Here is a 17,839-nt window from a genome sequence, read left to right as displayed (position 1 = left end):
GACTTAACCCCAGGTGAGCATCCGTCCCCGAGGGGCCTCCTCCCGTCTCCCCAGCCCCCAGACGACAGCGTTGTTCAGACGCGCATGGAATTTCTAGAAATGTCTGCACCGAGGGGCCAGATGACGATGATCTCTGAACGCATAACCATCTGGCCGCTCCGTGTATCATCTACCATTGCATTCGTCCAGTGTGGCTTTGTATTTCCTTTTAAAATAGATTTTTATTTCAGAGAGGAAGGAAGAGAGAGGAGGGAGAGAGAGAGAGAGAGAGAGAGAGAGAGAGAGAGAGAGACATGATGAGAGAGAATCGTGGATCGGCCGCCTCCTGCACGCCCCCTACTGGGGATCTGGCCTGCAACCTGGGCATGTGCCCTTGACCGGAATCGAACCCGGGATCCTTCAGTCCGCAGACCGACGCTGTAGCTAGGTCTGATTTGTAAATTCTTAGCATAGTAAAAAAAAATTATACACACACACACACACACACACACACACACACGGAGCGGCCAGATGATGATGATCTCTGAACGCATCATCATCCGGCCACTCCGTGTACGTCCTATAGAATAAAAGGCTAATATGCAAATGGTCCCCTCGACCGGGAGTTCGACCAGCAGGCAGGCCGGCCACCCGCCCACGTCCCCGCCCCCTGGCCAGGCTGGCCGGACCCCACCCATGCACAAATTCATGCACCGGGTATCATATATATATATATATATATATATATATACATATAATATATATACACACACACACACACACACACACAGAGTGGGCAGATTATTATGTGTTCAGAGATCATCATAATCTGGCCCCTCAGTGTATATATATATTTTACTGATTTTTTACAGAGAGGAAGGGAGAGGGAGAGAGAGTTAGAAACATCGATGAGAGAGAAACATCCATCAGCTGCCTCCTGCACGCCCCCCACCTGGGGATGTGCCCGCAACCAAGGTACATGCCCTTGACCGGAATCGAACCCGGGACCCTTCAGTCCGCAGGCTGACGCTCTATCCACTGAGCCACACCGGTTAGGGCTAGTATAGTTTTTTTGTTTTGTTTTGTTTTCAAAGGGGACAGGGGGGCTTCTACAAATGTCAGCTCTCTTGCAAGCAACATGTGTTTCAAAAAAAAAAAAAAGGAAAAAGAAAAATATGAGTTTTCAAAGAGAAGGCTGGTTGACCAGCTGGCCGAGGAGACGATGGAGCCACAGCGCCCTCTGCTGTCTGTGGTTGGAATTGCTTGTTCACACCTGGTCACCCGGGCTGGGATGTGAGGGGCACAGGGGGGCAGGGGACGAGGGGGCCACGGACAAAGGGGCTCATTTCAGAAAGCGCTCCCTGAGGGGAGTCGGAACCATGTCCCCCGAGACGCCCCCCCCCCCACTCCCCGTGTGGGAGACAGAAGACAATAGAACAGAGGGAAGTGCAATGAAACGGAAGGAGATAAAAATCAATGTTTTTAAAAAGAAAACAAGCCGGCCGGTGAGGCTCAGGGGTGGAGCATCGACCTAGGAACCAGGAGGTCCCGGGTTCGATTCCCGGTCAAGGGCACATGCCCGGGTTGTGGGCTCGATCCCCAGTCGGGGGGCGTGCAGGAGGCGGCCAATCCATGATTCTCTCTCATCATGGATGTTTCTATCTCTCTCTCCCTCTCCTTTCCTCTCTGAAATCAATTTAAAAAAAAATGAATCAACCCTGGCCGGTGTGGCTCAGTGGATAGAGCGTCGGCCTGCGGACGGAAGGGTCCCGGGTTCGATTCCGGTCAAGGGCATGGACCTTGGTTGCGGGCACATCCCCAGTGGGGGGCGTGCAGGAGGCGGCTGATGGATGTTTCTCTCTCATCCATGTTTCTGACTCTCTCTCCCTCTCCCTTACTGTCTGTAAAAAATCAATAAAATGTATTTAAAAAATAATGAATCAATTAAAAAATAATGAATAAATAAAACAAAATAAGACAAAGCCCACAATGAGAAGCAACTGTCCAGAGAAACCCCAAGTCACTAGCTAGACAAGCGTGCACAAAACAAGACACCTAGCCGAGGCCATCAGTCTATGGACTTTTATTTTAAATATATTTTTATTGATTTCAGAGAGGAAGGGAGAGGGAGAGAGAGAGAAACATCGATGAGAGAGAATCATGAATCAGCTGCCTCCTGCACGCCCCCTACTGGGGATGGAGCCCACAACCCGGGCCTGTGCCCTTGACCGGGAATCGAACCCGGGACTCTTCAGTCCGCAGGCCGACGCTCTATCCACTGAGCAACACCAGCTAAGGCTAATGGACTATTTTTTAAAATATTTTTTTATTGATTTCAGAGATGAAGGGAGAGAGAGATAGAAACATCCATGATGAGAGAGAATCATGGACCGGCTGCCTCCTGCACGCCCCCTACTGGGGATGGAGCCCACAACCCTGGGCCTGTGCCCTTGACCGGGAATCGAACCCAGAACCTCCTGGTTCACAGGTCGACGCTCAGGCCACCACGGAGCCACCCGGTGACTATTTCCGTGTGTCAGCGGCATCAGCCGACCCGTAGGGGGCGCTACTTCCGGGCCAGGATGGCGCCGTACGTGGCCCCCGGGGTCCTCCTGCACTGGGCGTCCGCGAAGCCGGCCGCGGCCAGGAGCGCCCGGTACTGGGCGGGCGTCCGCTCCCGGCCCTCCGTCTGCACCAGCATGTTCAGCGAGTACAGCTGGGTGGTCAGCGGGCCCCGCCCGTCGGCGTCCAGGAGGCTCTCGATGACCAGGGCCCCTCCTCCTGCGACAGGACGGGAGGGGGGGGGGCGGCGGGATGAGCGCCCCAGCAGGACTGAGGCCCCACAGCCTCCTGCCCCCTGTCCCCGTTCTTTCATTTTTATTGATTTTTAAAATATTTTATTGATTTTGTACAGAGAGGAAGGGAGAGGGACAGAGAGTTAGAAACATCGATGATGAGAGAGAAACATCGATCAGCTGCCTCCTGCACGCCCCCCACTGGGGATGTGCCCGCAACCAAGGTCCATGCCCTTGACCGGAATCGAACCCGGGACCCTTCAGTCCGCAGGCCGACGCTCTATCCACTGAGCCACACCGGTCAGGGCTCTTTTTATTTTTTTTTAAATTGTAATTTATTGTTTAAAGTATCACAAATAGTAGTACGTATGTCTCCCTTTTTCCCCCATTGATCTCCCCCGCCCTCCCCTATCCCCCGGTACATGCCCTCCCCCCGCCTCCCCCCGTGTCTTGTGTCTGTTGGTTATGCTTCCATGCACGCATATATGTCCTTCGGTTAATCCCTTTCTTTTCTTTTTTAAAAAATATTTTTTTAGCCCTGGCTGGTGTGGCTCAGTGGATAGAGCGTCGGCCTGCGGACTGAAGGGTCCCAGGTTCGATTCCCAGTCAAGGGCAGATGCCTGGGTTGCGGGCTCCATCCCTAGTAGGGGGCGTGCAGGAGGCAGCTGGTCCATGATTCTCTCTCCTCATGGATGTTTCTCTCTCTTCCTCTCCCTTCCTCTCTGAAATCAGTAAATATATATATGTATACACTGAGTGGCCAGATTGTGATGATCTCTGAACGCATAATAACCTGGCCACTCAGTGTGTATATATATATATATGAGGCCCGGTGCATGAATCCGTGCATGGGTGGGGTCCGGCCAGCCTGGCCAGGGGGAGGGGACGTGGGCGGTCGGCCGGCCTGCCTGCTGGTCGAACTCCCGGTCGAGGGGACCATTTGCATATGAGCCTTTTATTCTATAGGACAGACACGGAGCGGCCAGATGATGATGCGTTCAGAGATCATCGTCATCTGGCCACTCAGTGTATGTATTTTTTATTGGTTTCAGAGAGGAAGGGAGAGGGACAGAGAGAAACATCTATGCATATAAAAGCCTTAGCGGAATGACCGAATGACCGGCTCACCAGTCGCCATGATGCACACTGACCACCAGGGGGCAGACGCTCCATGCAGGAGCTGCCCCCTGGTGGTCAGTGCACTCCCACAGGGGGAACGCCGCTCAGATGACCGTTGGACGCCAGACGCCGGGCTCACGGCTGGCGAGCGCAGCTGCCGTGGCGTGATCCTCTCCAATCCACGGCAGCGCACCCGGCCTGGCTGACGGACTTTCTTGGCCACCTGCCTGCCACTTCCGGCACGACCAGATCCCTCAGGGGATGTCGGCCCGGCCTGCGTGGATCGGGCCGAAACCGGCTCTCCGACATCCCCCGAGGGGTCCTGGATTGCGAGAGGGCGCAGGCCAGGCTGAGGGACCCCTCGGGTGCATGAATCCGTGCACCAGGCCTCTAGTCCATGATGAGAGAGAGTCATGGACCGGCTGCCTCCTGCACGCCTCCTATTGGGGATCGAGCCCACAACCCAGGGCATGTGCCCTTGATTGGGAATCGAACCCGGGACCCTTCAGTCCACAGGCCGATGCTCTATCCACTGAGCCACACTGGCCAGGACCCAATTATAATTCTTTAACCCCTGTTGGCCTCGTCCGTTCCTCCTTCGGCGACCCTAACAGTTCCCCCGTCTTCATGGACTTCAGGGTGAGTGGGCCTCAGGGGACCGTCAGGGGAGGGGCCCCACCCCACCCACAGGCTGCCCCAAGGCCTCATGGGTCTTCAGATGGATGACCGGACCTCCTCACAGGACGGCTGGGACCGGGGCCCCATCCCACCGCCTACCCGGCTTGCAGGCCTGATGGATTCTCGCCAGCAGCTGAGAGCATTTCTCATCGGTCCAGTCGTGTAGGACGCGGGCCAGGATGTACAGGTCGGCCTCCGGGAGGGGGTCTTCGAAGAAATCGCCTGGAACACAGGGGAGGGAGGGGGCCCGGGCTCAGCCCTCGATCCAATCCCATTGGACCGGACCAAAGGAGAGGTCACCTGGGCCCGGCCGGGGTGGGTCAGGGGTTAGAGCGTCGACCTAGGAACCAGGAGGTCACAGTTCGATTCCCGGTCAAGGGCACATGCCTGGGTTTCGGGATGGATCCCCAGTAGGGGGCGTGCAGGAGGCAGCCGGTCCATGATTCTCTCTCAACATAGATGTTTCTCTCTCTCTCTCCCTCTCCTCTCTGAAATAAATTAAAATAAATTAGATAGATAGATAGATAGATAGATAGATAGATAGATAGAAAGATAGATAGATAGATAGATAGATAGATAGATAGACAGACAGATAGATAGATAGATAGATGATAGATAGATTAATAGATAGAGTTCTACATTGCCTGGTCAGCATGGCTCAGTGGTTGAGCATCGACCTATGAACCAGGAGGTCACGGTTCTATTCCCGGTCAAGGGCACATGCCCGGGTTGTGGGCTCGATCCCCAGTAGGGGGCGTGCAGGAGGCAGCTGGTCCATGATTCTCTCTCATCATGGATGTTTCTCTCTCTCTCTCCCTTCCTCTCTGAAATAAATTAAAATAAATTAGATAGATTGGTTGATTGATTGATAGATGATAGAGATAGATAGATAGATAGATAGATAGATAGATAGATAGATAGATAGATAGATAGATAGATAGATAGATAGATAGATAGATAGATAGAGTTCTACATTGCCTGGTCAGTATGGCTCAGTGGTTGAGCATCGACCTATGAACCAGGAGGTCACAGTTCAATTCCAGGTCAAGGGCATGTACCTGAGTTTCAGGCTCCATCCCCAGCAGGGGGCGTGCAGGAGGCAGCCGATCCATGATTCTGTCTCATCATGGATGTTTCTCTCTCTCCCTCCCTCTCTTTCTCTCTCCCTTCCTCTCTGAAATCAATATATATATATTTATTTATTTTTATTTATTTTATTTATTATTATTTTTTAAAGTTCTACGTTGAGGGCGGGTCCTTGGAGGGTGGAGGAGTCACTCGGACCCTCCACCCTTGGCCTCTCCCAGCCTCGGGGACGCACCCACGTTGCCCCCGGACACAGACAGCAGGCGAACACCCACCTTCCTGGAAGCCGACGCGTCCTTCCTCGGGGGACAGGAAGTGTCTCTTTGCCGTCTGCACCACTGGTGGGATGTCGAAAACGGTGACCCGACAGCCCGGGTACAGAGCCACGCACTCCTTGGCCAGAGCCCCAGAGCAGCCTGGCAGTGGGCACAGAGGGGGGCGGGCAGAGAGGAAGGTCCGAGCAGCCCCCCTAAACCCCGGAGGGGCCGGGAGACCTCCCCTGGGGTTTGCCACCCAGCCCCTGGGGGAGGGGACAGGATGACATCTCGGACGAAAGCATCCACTCGGAGGCTGGGAGACGCCCGTGACGATGCTGGTGTGGCCCACGGACCGGCCACAGCCCGGGAGGCGGTCAGAAACTCGGATTCGCGCTCAGCGGTTGAGCGTCGGCCTAGGAACCAGGAGGTCCCGGGTTCGATTCCCGGTCAAGGGCACAGGCCCGGGTTGCGGGCTCGATCCCCAGTAGGGGGCGTGCAGGAGGCAGCCGATCCATGATTCTCTCTCGTCATGGATGTGTCTCTCTCTCCCTCTCTGAAATCAATCAATCAATAGAAGTCTACATTGACAAATCAATCAATAGAGTTCTACATGGCCCAGCCAGTGTGGCTCAGTTGTTGAGCGTCGACCTAGGAACCAGGAGGTCAGGGTTCGATTCCCGGCCAAGGGCACAGGCCCGGGTTGCGGGCTCCATCCCCAGTAGGGGGCGTGCAGGAGGCGGCCGGTCCATGATTCTCTCTCATCATTGATGTCTCTCTCTCTCTCTCTCTCTCTCTCTCTCTCTCTCTCTCTCTCTCTCTCTCCCTCTCCCTTCCTCTCTCTGACATCAATAAAAGCATATTTAACAAAAATTAATAAGGCCATAGCCTATGTAGCTCAGTGGTTAGAACAGTGGCTCTTGGACAGAAGGGTCCCAGGTTCGATTCTGGTCAAGGGCACGTCCCTGGGTTGCAGGTTGAATCCCCGGGCCCCCAGTCAGGGTGGGTATGGGGGGCAACCAATCGACGTGTCTCTCTCACATCCATGTTTCTCTCTCTTTCTCTGTCTCCTCCTCCCTCCCTCCCTCCTTCCACTTTCTCCAAAAATCAATGGAAAAAATATCAACAGTCCTTGAGTGAGGATTGAAAACAGACACACACACACACACACACACACACACACACACACACACACACAAGGACCTAGCTGGCCGGGCCTTAGCGGTTGAGCGTCGACCTGTGAACCAGGAGGTCAGGGTTCGATTCCCGGTCAAGGGCACAGGCCCGGGTTGTGGGCTCCATCCCCAGTAGGGGGCGTGCAGGAGGCAGCCGATCCATGGTTCTCTCTCCTCATGGATGTTTCTCTCTCTCCCTCTCCATTCCTCTCTGACATCGATAAAAATGTATATATTTTTTAAAAAAAGCACAAAATACAAGGGTCCAGACACTCCCCGTAGAACTTTGGACACGTGGACAGGAAGCTCACCCCCGAGGTCGCAGATGAGAGGGAAGGGTGAGAGGTCGAAGGCAGACAGCACGCTGCTCCCCTGGACGCTCCAGACGTCCTGCAGGGCCCGCATGAACAGCAGCCGCTCCCCCTCGGACCTGGCGTGGGAAACCCCGGGAAACCGAACTCGTCAAAACCAGGCAGCGTAGGAACCAGGAGGTCAGGGTTCGATTCCCGGTCAAGGACACATGCCCGGGTCGTGGGCTCGATCCCCAGTAGGGGGCATGCAGGAGGCAGCCGGTCCATGATTCTCTCTCCTCATGGATGTTTCTCTTTCTCTCTCTCTTCCTCTCTGAAATCAAATCAAATCAATCAATCATCAATCAACAGAAGTGTACATTGCCTAATCGATCAATAGAGTTCCACATTGCCCAGCCAGTGTGGCTCAGTGGTTGAGCGTCAACCTATGAACCAGGAGGTCACGGTTCGATTCCCGGTCAAGGGCACCTGCCCGGGTTGTGGGCTCGATCCCCAGTCGGGGGCGTGCAGGAGGCAGCCGATCCATGAGTCTCTCTCCTCATGGATGTTTCTATCTCTTTCTCCCCCTCCCTTCCTCTCTGACATCAATAAAAATATTTAAAAACAAACAAAAACAGACTTAAAAAATTTAAAACAAAAAATAAATAAAATACTGCATCACCTAAAAATAATAATAATAAGCATAATGCTATGAGTAAGAACTTTGCGTTACCTGTAGATGGCGGTAAAGAGCTGGTCTGAGGGGACCCCAAAGGCCTTCAGATACTGGTTCTTTCCTTCTCTGAAATCAGGGAGGGAGGAAGGCTGAGAGATTCCTTAATTGGTCATCTAATCCATAGAGTTAGTCACCCATCCTCCCCTTCGATCCCAGATGGGACCCGCAGGAAGCGTGACGGAGGGGCGAAACACACTCACGCTTTCCTTTCCAGGGCAAAAGACACGCGTGTTCAGGCCTGCAGGCTCCCCTACCCGCTCGGTTCTCTGATGTGGGCAAAGGGGGAATGGAATGTCATAGAAAGGGTGTCTGCCCAGCCGGTGTGGCTCAGTGGTTGAGCATCAACACATGCAGGTGAGAGTCAATCAATATTTCTCTGTGATCAATGTTTCTCTCTCCCTCTCTCTCTTTCCCTTCCCCTCCCTTTCTCTCTAAAAACAAATCAATAAAAATATGTTTCAGCTCAGCTGGTGTGGCTCAGTGGTTGAGCGTCGACCTATGAACCAGTAGGTCACAGTTCAATTCCCGGTCAAGGGCACATGCCCAGGTTGTGGGCTCCATCCCCAGTAGGGGGCGTGCGGGAGGCAGCCGATCCGTGGTTCTCTCTCATCGTGGATGTTTCTCTCTCGCGCTCCTTCTCCCTCTGTGAAATCAATAAAAATATATTTTTAAGAAACAAATATGAAAAAAAAAAAAAAAGAAACATATACGAAAAAAAGAGTTGGACAATGATGTGCCATTCGGGGACACCACACTCTAAAATGTGTGGAGAGCAAATGCCTTAGAACTGGAAAGCCAGCTGGTCTACCTGCTGGTGAAGGGCCAACTGGTCTACCTGCAGCTAGTGGGTTGGCCAGCTGGTCTACCCCAGCTCCTCCTTGTCTTCCTCCTCCTCATCTCTCCTCCTCCCTGCTCCTCCTCTTCCTCTTCCTCCCTCCTCCTTCTCTTCTTCCTCCTCCTCCTCCTCCTCTTCCTCCTTATCCTCCTCCTCCTCTTCCTTCTTCTCCTCCTCCTCCTCTTCCTCCCTCCTCCTTCTCTTCTTCTTCCTCCTCCTCCTCCTCTTCCTCCTTATCCTCCTCCTCCTCTTCCTTCTTCTCCTTCTTCCTCTTCCTCCCTCCTCCTTCTCTTCTTCCTCTTCCTCCTCCTCCTCTTCCTCCTTCTCCTCCTCCTCTTCCTCCTTCACCTCTTCCTCCTTCTCAAATGCCTTATAACTGGAAAGCCAGCTGGTCTACCTATAGCTAGTGGGGTGGCCAGCTGGTCTACCCCAGCTCCTCCTTCTCCTTCTTCTCCTCCTCCTCCTCCTCCTCCAACTGTGCCTCCTCCTCCTCCTTCTCCTCCTCCTTGTCCTCCTCCTCTCCTTCTCCTCCACCTGATTCTCCTTCTCCTCCTCCTCCTCTTCCTCCTCCTCTTCCCCCTTCACATCTTCCTCCTTCTCAAATGCCTTATAACTGGAAAGCCAGCTGGTCTACCTATAGCTAGTGGGGTGGCCAGCTGGTCTACCCCAGCTCCTCCTCCTCCTCCTCTCCTTCTCCTCCACCTGATTCTTCTCCTCCTCCTCCTCCTCCTCTTCCTCCTTCTCAAATGCCTTATAACTGGAAAGCCAGCTGGTCCACCTGCAGCTGGAGGGCCAACTGGTCTACCTATAGGTAGTGGGGTGGCCAGCTGGTCTACCCCAGCTCCTCCTCCTCCTTGTCCTCCTCCTCCACCTGATTTTCCTTCTCCTCCTCCTCCTCCACCTGATTCTCCTCCTCCTCCTCCTCCTCCTCCTCCTCCTCCTCCTCCCCCCTTGGCATGCCCAGAACAACTGTCTCCCAGTGGCTACTCCCTTCCCCCACTGTCCTAGTCCCTGGCACCACCCACATCAGCCCCCTTCCTATCACAGACACGCTTTCCCACACCCCGACTTTCCCTTCCACCGCTGCGCTTGGAACCACCCCCCTGCTTTGTGTCTGGGACTCACGCCCCTTCCCCGTCCCCCCCCACCCCCCTCCCCCGGCCCCAGACTGTTGAAGCACAAGGACTTCCTCTTCTTCTTCTTTTTTTTTAATCCTCACCTGATGATATTTTCCCCATTGATTTTTAGAGGAAGTGGAAGAGAGAGGGAGAGACAGAGAGAAGTATCAACGTGAGAGAGACACATGGACGGGTTGCCTCCTGCACGCGCCCCGACCAGGGCCCGGGCCAGGGAGAAGCCTGCAACCCAGGTACGTGCCCTTGACCTGGAATCGAACCCGGGACCCTTTGGTCCCCAGGCTGACGCTCTATCCACTGAGCCACACCGGCCAGGACCATGGGTCGACACCAGGTAACGTAACACATTGCGGGCGGATCACGAGAATTCTCGCTTTGTATTACACAATGTTTTACAAAGTCTCATACTTTAAAAAGATAGTAGCTTGTAAGAACATGGAATTGGCCCTAACCGATTTGGCTCAGTGGATAGAGCGTCGGCCTTCAGACTGAAGGGTCCCGGGTTCGATTCCGGTCAAGGGCATGTACCTTGGTTGCGGGCACATCCCCAGGTGAGGGCATGCAGGAGGCAGCTGATCGATGTTTCCTTCTCCTCGATGTTTATAACTCTCTCTCCCTCTCCCTTCCTCTCTGTAAAAAAGTAAATAAAGTATATATATATTTTAAAAAGAACATAGAATCGATAACTTCAAAATGCAATGGGTGTTTAATTTTAAAAAGTGCCTTGCCTTTCACATTTACGTAAAGCGTGTTGTGTCCTCGTCCAATAGAAACTTATCTGGCCACTGGGGAAGGCCAGCAATAAAACGACTGGGTCCGCAATGTGCTGGGAGCCAGTTCCAGCATGTCATCATTACTGGAGTTTCATCAAAAGGTTGATGGGACTTGGGGGCTCAACAAGGGCTGAGCCACGTATGTAATCACCTGTTGGAATGGCTGAGAGGCACTTCCCCCAAACCTGAATAGGATGACTGTTTGCTGCCAGACAGCTCAGGGCATCTCAGTCTGCATGTTATTGCCTCCTACTGGCCAAACACCTGAACAGCCGTAGGCTATTCCTCAACCTGACAATGACTCTGTAAACCCTACCCTTTGAGGTGTATTATCTCCACCTTGCCTTAGGACAAATTGTGTTAATAAAAAGCAAGGGGTCCTGAGACAAGGGGTAGTCTTTAGCTCCTTTCGCTGAAGCTCCTCTGACCCCCAAAGGCTTTCAAAACTATCTTTCGTCTCTGGACTCGTTTATTGAATCTACGCACAGCCTTTCTCCAGATTGCTGAACCCTTTGTAATGCTGGGACAAGAACCCCGGCAGGAAGGAAAAGGGTTTATTCAGGTGCGAGTAGCCTGGTGGGAAGGAAAGGTGTTTATTCAGGTGGCAGTAGCCTGGTGGGAAGGTGCCAGAAGCCAGTTCCAGCATGTCATCATTACTAGAGTTTCATCAAAAGGTTGATGGGACTTGGGGGCTCAACAAGGGCTGAGTCACGTATGTAATCACCTGTTGGAATGGCTGAGAGGCACTTCCCCCAAACCCGAATAGGATGACTGTTTGCTGCCAGACAGCTCAGGGCATCTCAATCTGCATGTTATTGCCTCCTACTGGCCAAACACCTGAACAGCCGTAGGCTATTCCCCAATCTGACAATGACTCTGTAAACCCTACCCTTTGAAGTGTATTATCTCCGCCTTGCCTGAGGACAAATTGTGTTAATAAACAGCAAGGGGTCCTGAGACAAGGGGTAGTCTTTAGCTCCTTTCGCTGAAGCTCCTCTGGCCCCCAATGCCTTTCAAAACGATCTTTCGTTTCTGGACTCATTGAATCTACGCACAGCCTTTCTCCAGATTGCTGAACCCTTTGTAAGGCTGGGACAAGAATTCCGGCAGCAACGTGTTCACATCTGCTCTGATTTTTCCAAACCTGGAGGCGACCCATTTGGTTCTCCAAGGGACCTGGCATGCTGAGTCCCCAATGCTCTGAACCAGCCCCTGGGGGCAGCCCTGGGATGGAGGCGACACCATCCGCGCCGCGCCGCGCCGCGCCCACCCACCTCACGGCCTGGGCCAGGTGCGCCCAGCACAGGTAGGTCGTCCTGGCCAAGTACAGCAGCATGTTGTGCTGGGACCGGGGGCGGGACCTGACCAGGTAGTCGCTGGAGAGCTCGGTGTTGTCATACAACGCTGGAAACGGACAAAAAAAGAAAAAATACAAAGAAAGAAAAGTAGGTTAAATTTGTAGACACGGCTGCAGGCTGTCACAACATCATGATTTAAAAATTTTTAACTATACACGGAGCGGCCAGATGACGATGATCTCTGAACGCATAATCATCTGGCCACTCCGTGTCTGTCCTATAGAATAAAAGGCTAATATGCAAATGGTCCCCTCGACCGGGAGTTCGACCAGCAGGCACGCCGGCCGACCGCCCACGTCCCCTCCCCCTGGCCAGGCTTGCCGGACCCCACCCATGCACGGATTCATGCACCGGGCCTCTCATATATATATACATACACACTGAGTGGACAGATTCTTATGCGTTCAGAGATCATCATAATCTGGCCACTCTGTGTGTATATAGATAGATAGATAGATAGATAGATAGATAGATAGATAGATAGATAGATAGAGGCCCGGTGCATGAATCCGTGCATGGGTGGGGTCCGGCAAGCCTGGCCAGGGGGAGGGGACGTGGGCGGTTGGCCGGCCTGCCTGCTGGTCGAACTCCTGGTCGAGGGGACCATTTGCACATTAGCCTTTTATTCTATAGGACGGACACAGAGTGGCCAGATGATTATGCGTTCAGAGGTCATCGTCATCTGGCCACTCGGTGTATATCTTTTATTGATGTCAGAGAGAAAGGGAGAGGGAGAGAGAATCATGGATCAGCTGCCTCCTCCACGTCCCACATTGGGGATCGAGCCCGAAACCCAGGCATGTGCCCTGAGAAGGAATCGAACTGGTGACCTCCTGGTTCCTGGGTCGACACTCAACCCCTGAGCTACACCCCGCTGGGCTAAATTTTTAAAAAATATATACCGTATTTCCCTGTGCATAAGATGACTTTTTAAATCTTCTCAAAAGTCGGGGGTCAGCCGAAACCGGTTTGGCTCAGTGGATAGAGCGTCCCGGGTTCGATTCCGGTCAAGGGCATATACCTTGGTTGTGGGCACATCCCCAGTAGGAGGCGTGCAGGAGACAGCTGATGGATGTTTCTCTCTCATCGATGTTTGTAGCTCTCTATCCCTCTCCCTTCCTCTCTGTAAAAGATCAATAAAAAATAAATAAATAAAAAGTTGGGGGTCATCTTATAGGGCGGGTATATCCCAAACTCTATATTTTAACTGGAAAAGTTGGGGGTCGTCTTATACGCCCAGTCGTCTTATACGCCGGAAAATACGGTATTTTTATTGATTTCAGACAGGAAGAGGAGGAGAGACAGATAACAACGTCAAGAGAGAACCATGGACCGGCTGCCTCCTGCACGCCCCCTACTGGGGATCCAGCCCTCAACCCGAGCCTGTGCCCTTGACCGGGAATCGAACCGTGACCTCCTGGTTCCTAGGTAGATGCTGAACCACTGAGCCACTCCGGGCCGAGCTGTTCCTGGCGTCGCATTTTTACACTCCTCTTGGGATAGAGGAGTGGCTCAACCTCGAACCACCTCTGACCAATCTGTCAGAGCAGCTAAAAAGGCCTGTGGGTCTCTCCCCTGGACCCCAAAGCCGGGCCCAGAACATAGGAGGGGGTGCCCTCTCCTGCCGCCTCCCAGCCGAGCGTCCAGGAGCCTCCTGGCACCGGGAGGGCCAACTGGTCTACCCGTTGGGATGGTCAGCAAAGATGGTCCATGTCATGGCGGCTCCGGCTTGATTTCCAACGTTGTTCTGTCTGAGAGCCGTCGCCCCCCCCAAAGGCATGTTTGCACCCAGAACCCCAACAGGCACCCGACTCCTCGTTGAAGCAAAATGCTCACGGCCCGTTGCCGCTGTGACCGACCCTCCCTCCCCGGCCTTCTTGTACCCACTCAAGCAATGACGTCTAGACCCTGCAATTTCACGGGTGGACAGAAATCCTTCGAATGCACTGAAGGCTCAACCGAGGGTTAACAATGTTGAATTTTGCAAAGTAAGAGCATTTTTTATTTTTATTTCTTAAAAATATTTTTTTTATTGATTTCAGAGAAGAAGGGAGAGGGAGAGAGAGAGAAACATCCATGCTGAGAGAGAATCATGAACCGGCTGCCTCCTGCACGCCTCCTACTGGGGATGGAGCCTACAACCCAGGCATGTGCCCTTGACCGGGAATCGAACCTGGGACCCTTCCATCCGCAGGCCGACGCTCTATCCACTGAACCACACTGGCCAGGGCAAGAGCATTTTTTGAAACTGACCATCCCAGCCCGGCCGGCGTGGCTTGGTGGTTGAGCTTCGACCTATGAACCAGGGGGTCACGGTTTGATTCCCGGTCAAGGGCACATGCCCGGGTTGTGGGCTCCATCCCAGGTAAGGGGCGTGCAGGAGGCAGCCGGTCCATGGTTCTCTCTCATCATGGATGTTTCTCTCTCTCTCTCCCTCTTTATCTCTCTCTCTCTCTCTCTCTCTCTCTCTCTCTCTCTCTCTCTCTCTCTGACCCCTCCCTCTCCTTCCTCCTCCTCCTCCTCCTTCTTCTCTCTCCCTCTCTCTCTCTCTCTCTCTCTCTCTCCCTCTCTCTCCTTCCCTCTCTCCCTCTCTCTTTCTCTCCCTCTGAAATCAATAAAAAACAATGTTTTCCAAGTGCACTTACCCTTTCCTCCCCTCACCTCCGTCTGAAGGAGCTTGAGGGACACGCAGACGTCCAACAGCATCTCTGTCCCCCGGGCGCTGGTGCCCAGACGTGCGGCCACGGCATCCGAGCCCAGCGGCCCCGGGGCCTCGGCGAGGACGTCGAACACTCCCAGCTCGCTGGCGGCAAAGAGCACCTCGGAAGGATGGAGAGCGGGGGCTCAGAGGGGTCGTCGTGGTTAACAACGATCGCCGTTAGCCTGGCTCGTCGCGGCCCAGAGGCGGGAGCCGCCCAGGTGGCCATCGACGGGCGAACAGTACAGGGCCCACCCAGAGTGGAATATTACGCAGCCGTGAAAAAGGAACGGCACGCTACAACACGGAGCTACAACCTGCTCCAACACGGATGGACCTTGAGGTCACAAAGTGACATAAGCCAGACCCGGGAGGACAGATCCTGTAGAATTCTACTTCGATGAGGTCGTCCCTAGAGTCACAGATCCACAGAGACAGATTCGAGGGTGGGTGCCAGGGGCTGGGGGAGGGGGTGGGCAGTGATGTTCAATGTGGACAGAGCGTCAGTAGGGACTCGAAGCCCGGCCGGGCGGGCAGGAGGCAGGCGATCCGTGATTCTCTCTCATCATGGATGTTTCTCTCTCTCCCCCTCTCCCTTCCACTCTGAGATCAATTAAAAATATATTTAAATAAAAAATAAAAATAAGGGGGAGAGATCAACCAAAGGACTTGTATGCATGCATATAAGCCTAACCAATGGACACAGACACCAGGGGGGCGGTGAGGGCATGAGTGGGGGGGTGAGGGGGCTATGGGGGGATAAGGACACGTATGTAATACCTAATCAATAAAGAAATTTTTAAAAAATTAAAATAATAAAATACTAAAAAAAGAAAAAATAAAATAAAAGAAAAATAATATGTAAAAATAAAGAATTTGAAAAATAAAAACATTAAAAATTAAATAAATGTATATATTTACAAAATTATAAACAGCCCGGCTGGCATGGCTCAGTGGTTGAGCGTCGACCTATGAACCAGGAGGTCACGGTTCGATTCCCGGTCAAGGGCACAGGCCCGGGTTGTGGGCTCCATCCCCAGTAGGGGGCGTGCAGGAGGCAGCTGGTCCGTGATTCTCTCTCCTCATGGACGTTTCTCTCTCTCCCTCTCCCTTCCTCTCTGAAATCAATAAAAATGTATTTGAAAAATGAAAAATTGTAAATAAATAAAATGAAAACCTCATTCTGAGATGGGGGGGTCCATGGGTACCCCGAAACACCCAAGAAGGGGTCCCCATGCCCCAATGTCCAGGCATCTGCCCCGAGGCTTCCTAGCGTTCCAGAACCTTGGGGTCACCCCCCCAAGGAGACCCCCACCCTTGAAGCAGCTCCTCCCCATCCCCCACCCCCTCCCCCACCCAGGGCATCCGATCGGGCCCCCCGGCACCTTATTCCAGAGGCTCCTACCTGGGACACCATGAACCCCTGGGAGTACTGGTCCAGGAGACCCAGGTTGGGGGGCCCCTCAGGCGAACTCATTTCCTTCCGGCCTTGGGGGTCCCCGGTTGTCCAGGCTGCAGGGAGTGGGGGAGGTGGGGGGCCTGTTAGCAAGACGGTCCCGAACAGGAAAGTCCCAGGAGGGGGCCCCCGGCCGGCGTGGCTCAGTGGTTAGAGCGTCGGCCGGCCGGCACAGGGAAAGGTCGCAGGTTCGATTCCAGGTCGAGGGCACGTACCTGGGTTGCAAGTTCGCTCCCCGCTGGCCCGGGGCTGGGAGTCTGCCGGGCACAACTGGTGGATGTCTCTCTCTCTCTCTCTCTCTCTCTCTCTCATCCCTCCCACTCTCCCTGGGGGCGGGGGGCGGGGGGAGGCAATAGAAAAAAAAATATCCTCTAAGGGGGATTAACAACAAAGAAAATAATCGCATGAGCTTTATTAAAGGGATGACACGGCTGATACGTTCCCGCTGGCGCTCAGCTCACGCGCGCTGGCCCTGAGGTATCCAGGCCGCTACCATAATTTATTACGTAATTGTCCAATTTTATGGAGTTCAGGTTTAAATTTTTAATTTTTAAAGAAATGATTTGTGGCCCTGGCTAGTGTGGCTCAGTGGATAGAGCGTCGGCCTGCGGACTGAAGGGTCCCGGGTTCGATTCCGGTCAAGGGCATGTACCTTGGTTGCGGGCGCATCCCCAGTAGGGGGTGTGCAGGAGGCAGCTGATGGATGTTTCTCTCTCATCGATGTTTCTCTCTATCCCTCTCCCTTCCTCTCTGTAAAAATATAATAATAATAATCACTATTATTTGGCCTTAACCGGTTTGGCTGGGTGGATGGAGCATTGGTCTCTGGACTGAAGGGTCCCGGGTTCGATTCCCCTCAAGGGCACACACCCGGGTTGTGGGCTCCATCCCCCAGTAGGGGGCGTGCAGGAGGCAGCCAATCCATGATTCTCCCTCATCGTGGATGTTTCTCTCTCTCTCTCCCCATCTCCCTTCCTCTCTGAAATCAGTAAAAATAAGAAAAAAAAGAGAATCTTTGGGATCGTCTTACGGACTGGCCCCCGATCGATTCGCATTTGCTTGATTAAACTGTAAGCAGCTTTTCTTAAGCCGGCCAAATCCCCCGGCTGCGGGAGACCCGTGAAATCTCCCATTAAGGCGATGACTCCGCTAATGAGATGGGGTGTGAGAAGGGCCGGGACACACTCGTTCAAAGACGGAACCCGAGGCGTGAAAACCCAGGTGGGGGCCTGGATCCCCCCTCCCCCAGGCAGAGGCTCCAAGACAAGGAGAAAGCAAGAGGCCTCCGTGACGGACGAGAACCCATGCGTTTTTCAAACAGAACAGAACGCACGCGGACGAGAGCTCTTTCAAAAGAGGCCCGGCTCGGTGGTTGGGTGTGGGCCTGTGAACCAGGAGGTCAGGGTTCGATTCCCGATCAAGGGCACATGTCGGGGCTGCAGGCTCGAGTCCCAGCAGGGGGCGTGCGGGA

General features: G+C 53.6%; 1 protein-coding gene across 1 annotated transcript; it reads right to left on the bottom strand.

Moving 5' to 3' along the window:
* Positions 1-2,545: 2,545 nt before the first annotated feature.
* ASMT (acetylserotonin O-methyltransferase) lies at positions 2,546-16,389 on the bottom strand. The gene is made up of 8 exons (XM_054720241.1): positions 16,318-16,389; positions 14,860-15,034; positions 12,131-12,260; positions 8,110-8,178; positions 7,398-7,516; positions 5,933-6,073; positions 4,671-4,793; positions 2,546-2,760 (listed from the first exon to the last, which is right to left on the bottom strand). Exons 1-8 carry the CDS (start codon positions 16,387-16,389, stop codon positions 2,546-2,548), a joined length of 1,044 nt encoding a protein of 347 aa, XP_054576216.1.
* Positions 16,390-17,839: the final 1,450 nt, after the last annotated feature.

Source organism: Eptesicus fuscus, chromosome 1, assembly GCF_027574615.1.
Source record: "Eptesicus fuscus isolate TK198812 chromosome 1, DD_ASM_mEF_20220401, whole genome shotgun sequence".
In the NCBI taxonomy this organism is placed as follows: Eukaryota; Metazoa; Chordata; class Mammalia; order Chiroptera; family Vespertilionidae; genus Eptesicus; species Eptesicus fuscus.
Note: the sequence above shows the minus strand (reverse complement) of the source record. Positions and strands in the feature narration are given on the sequence as shown.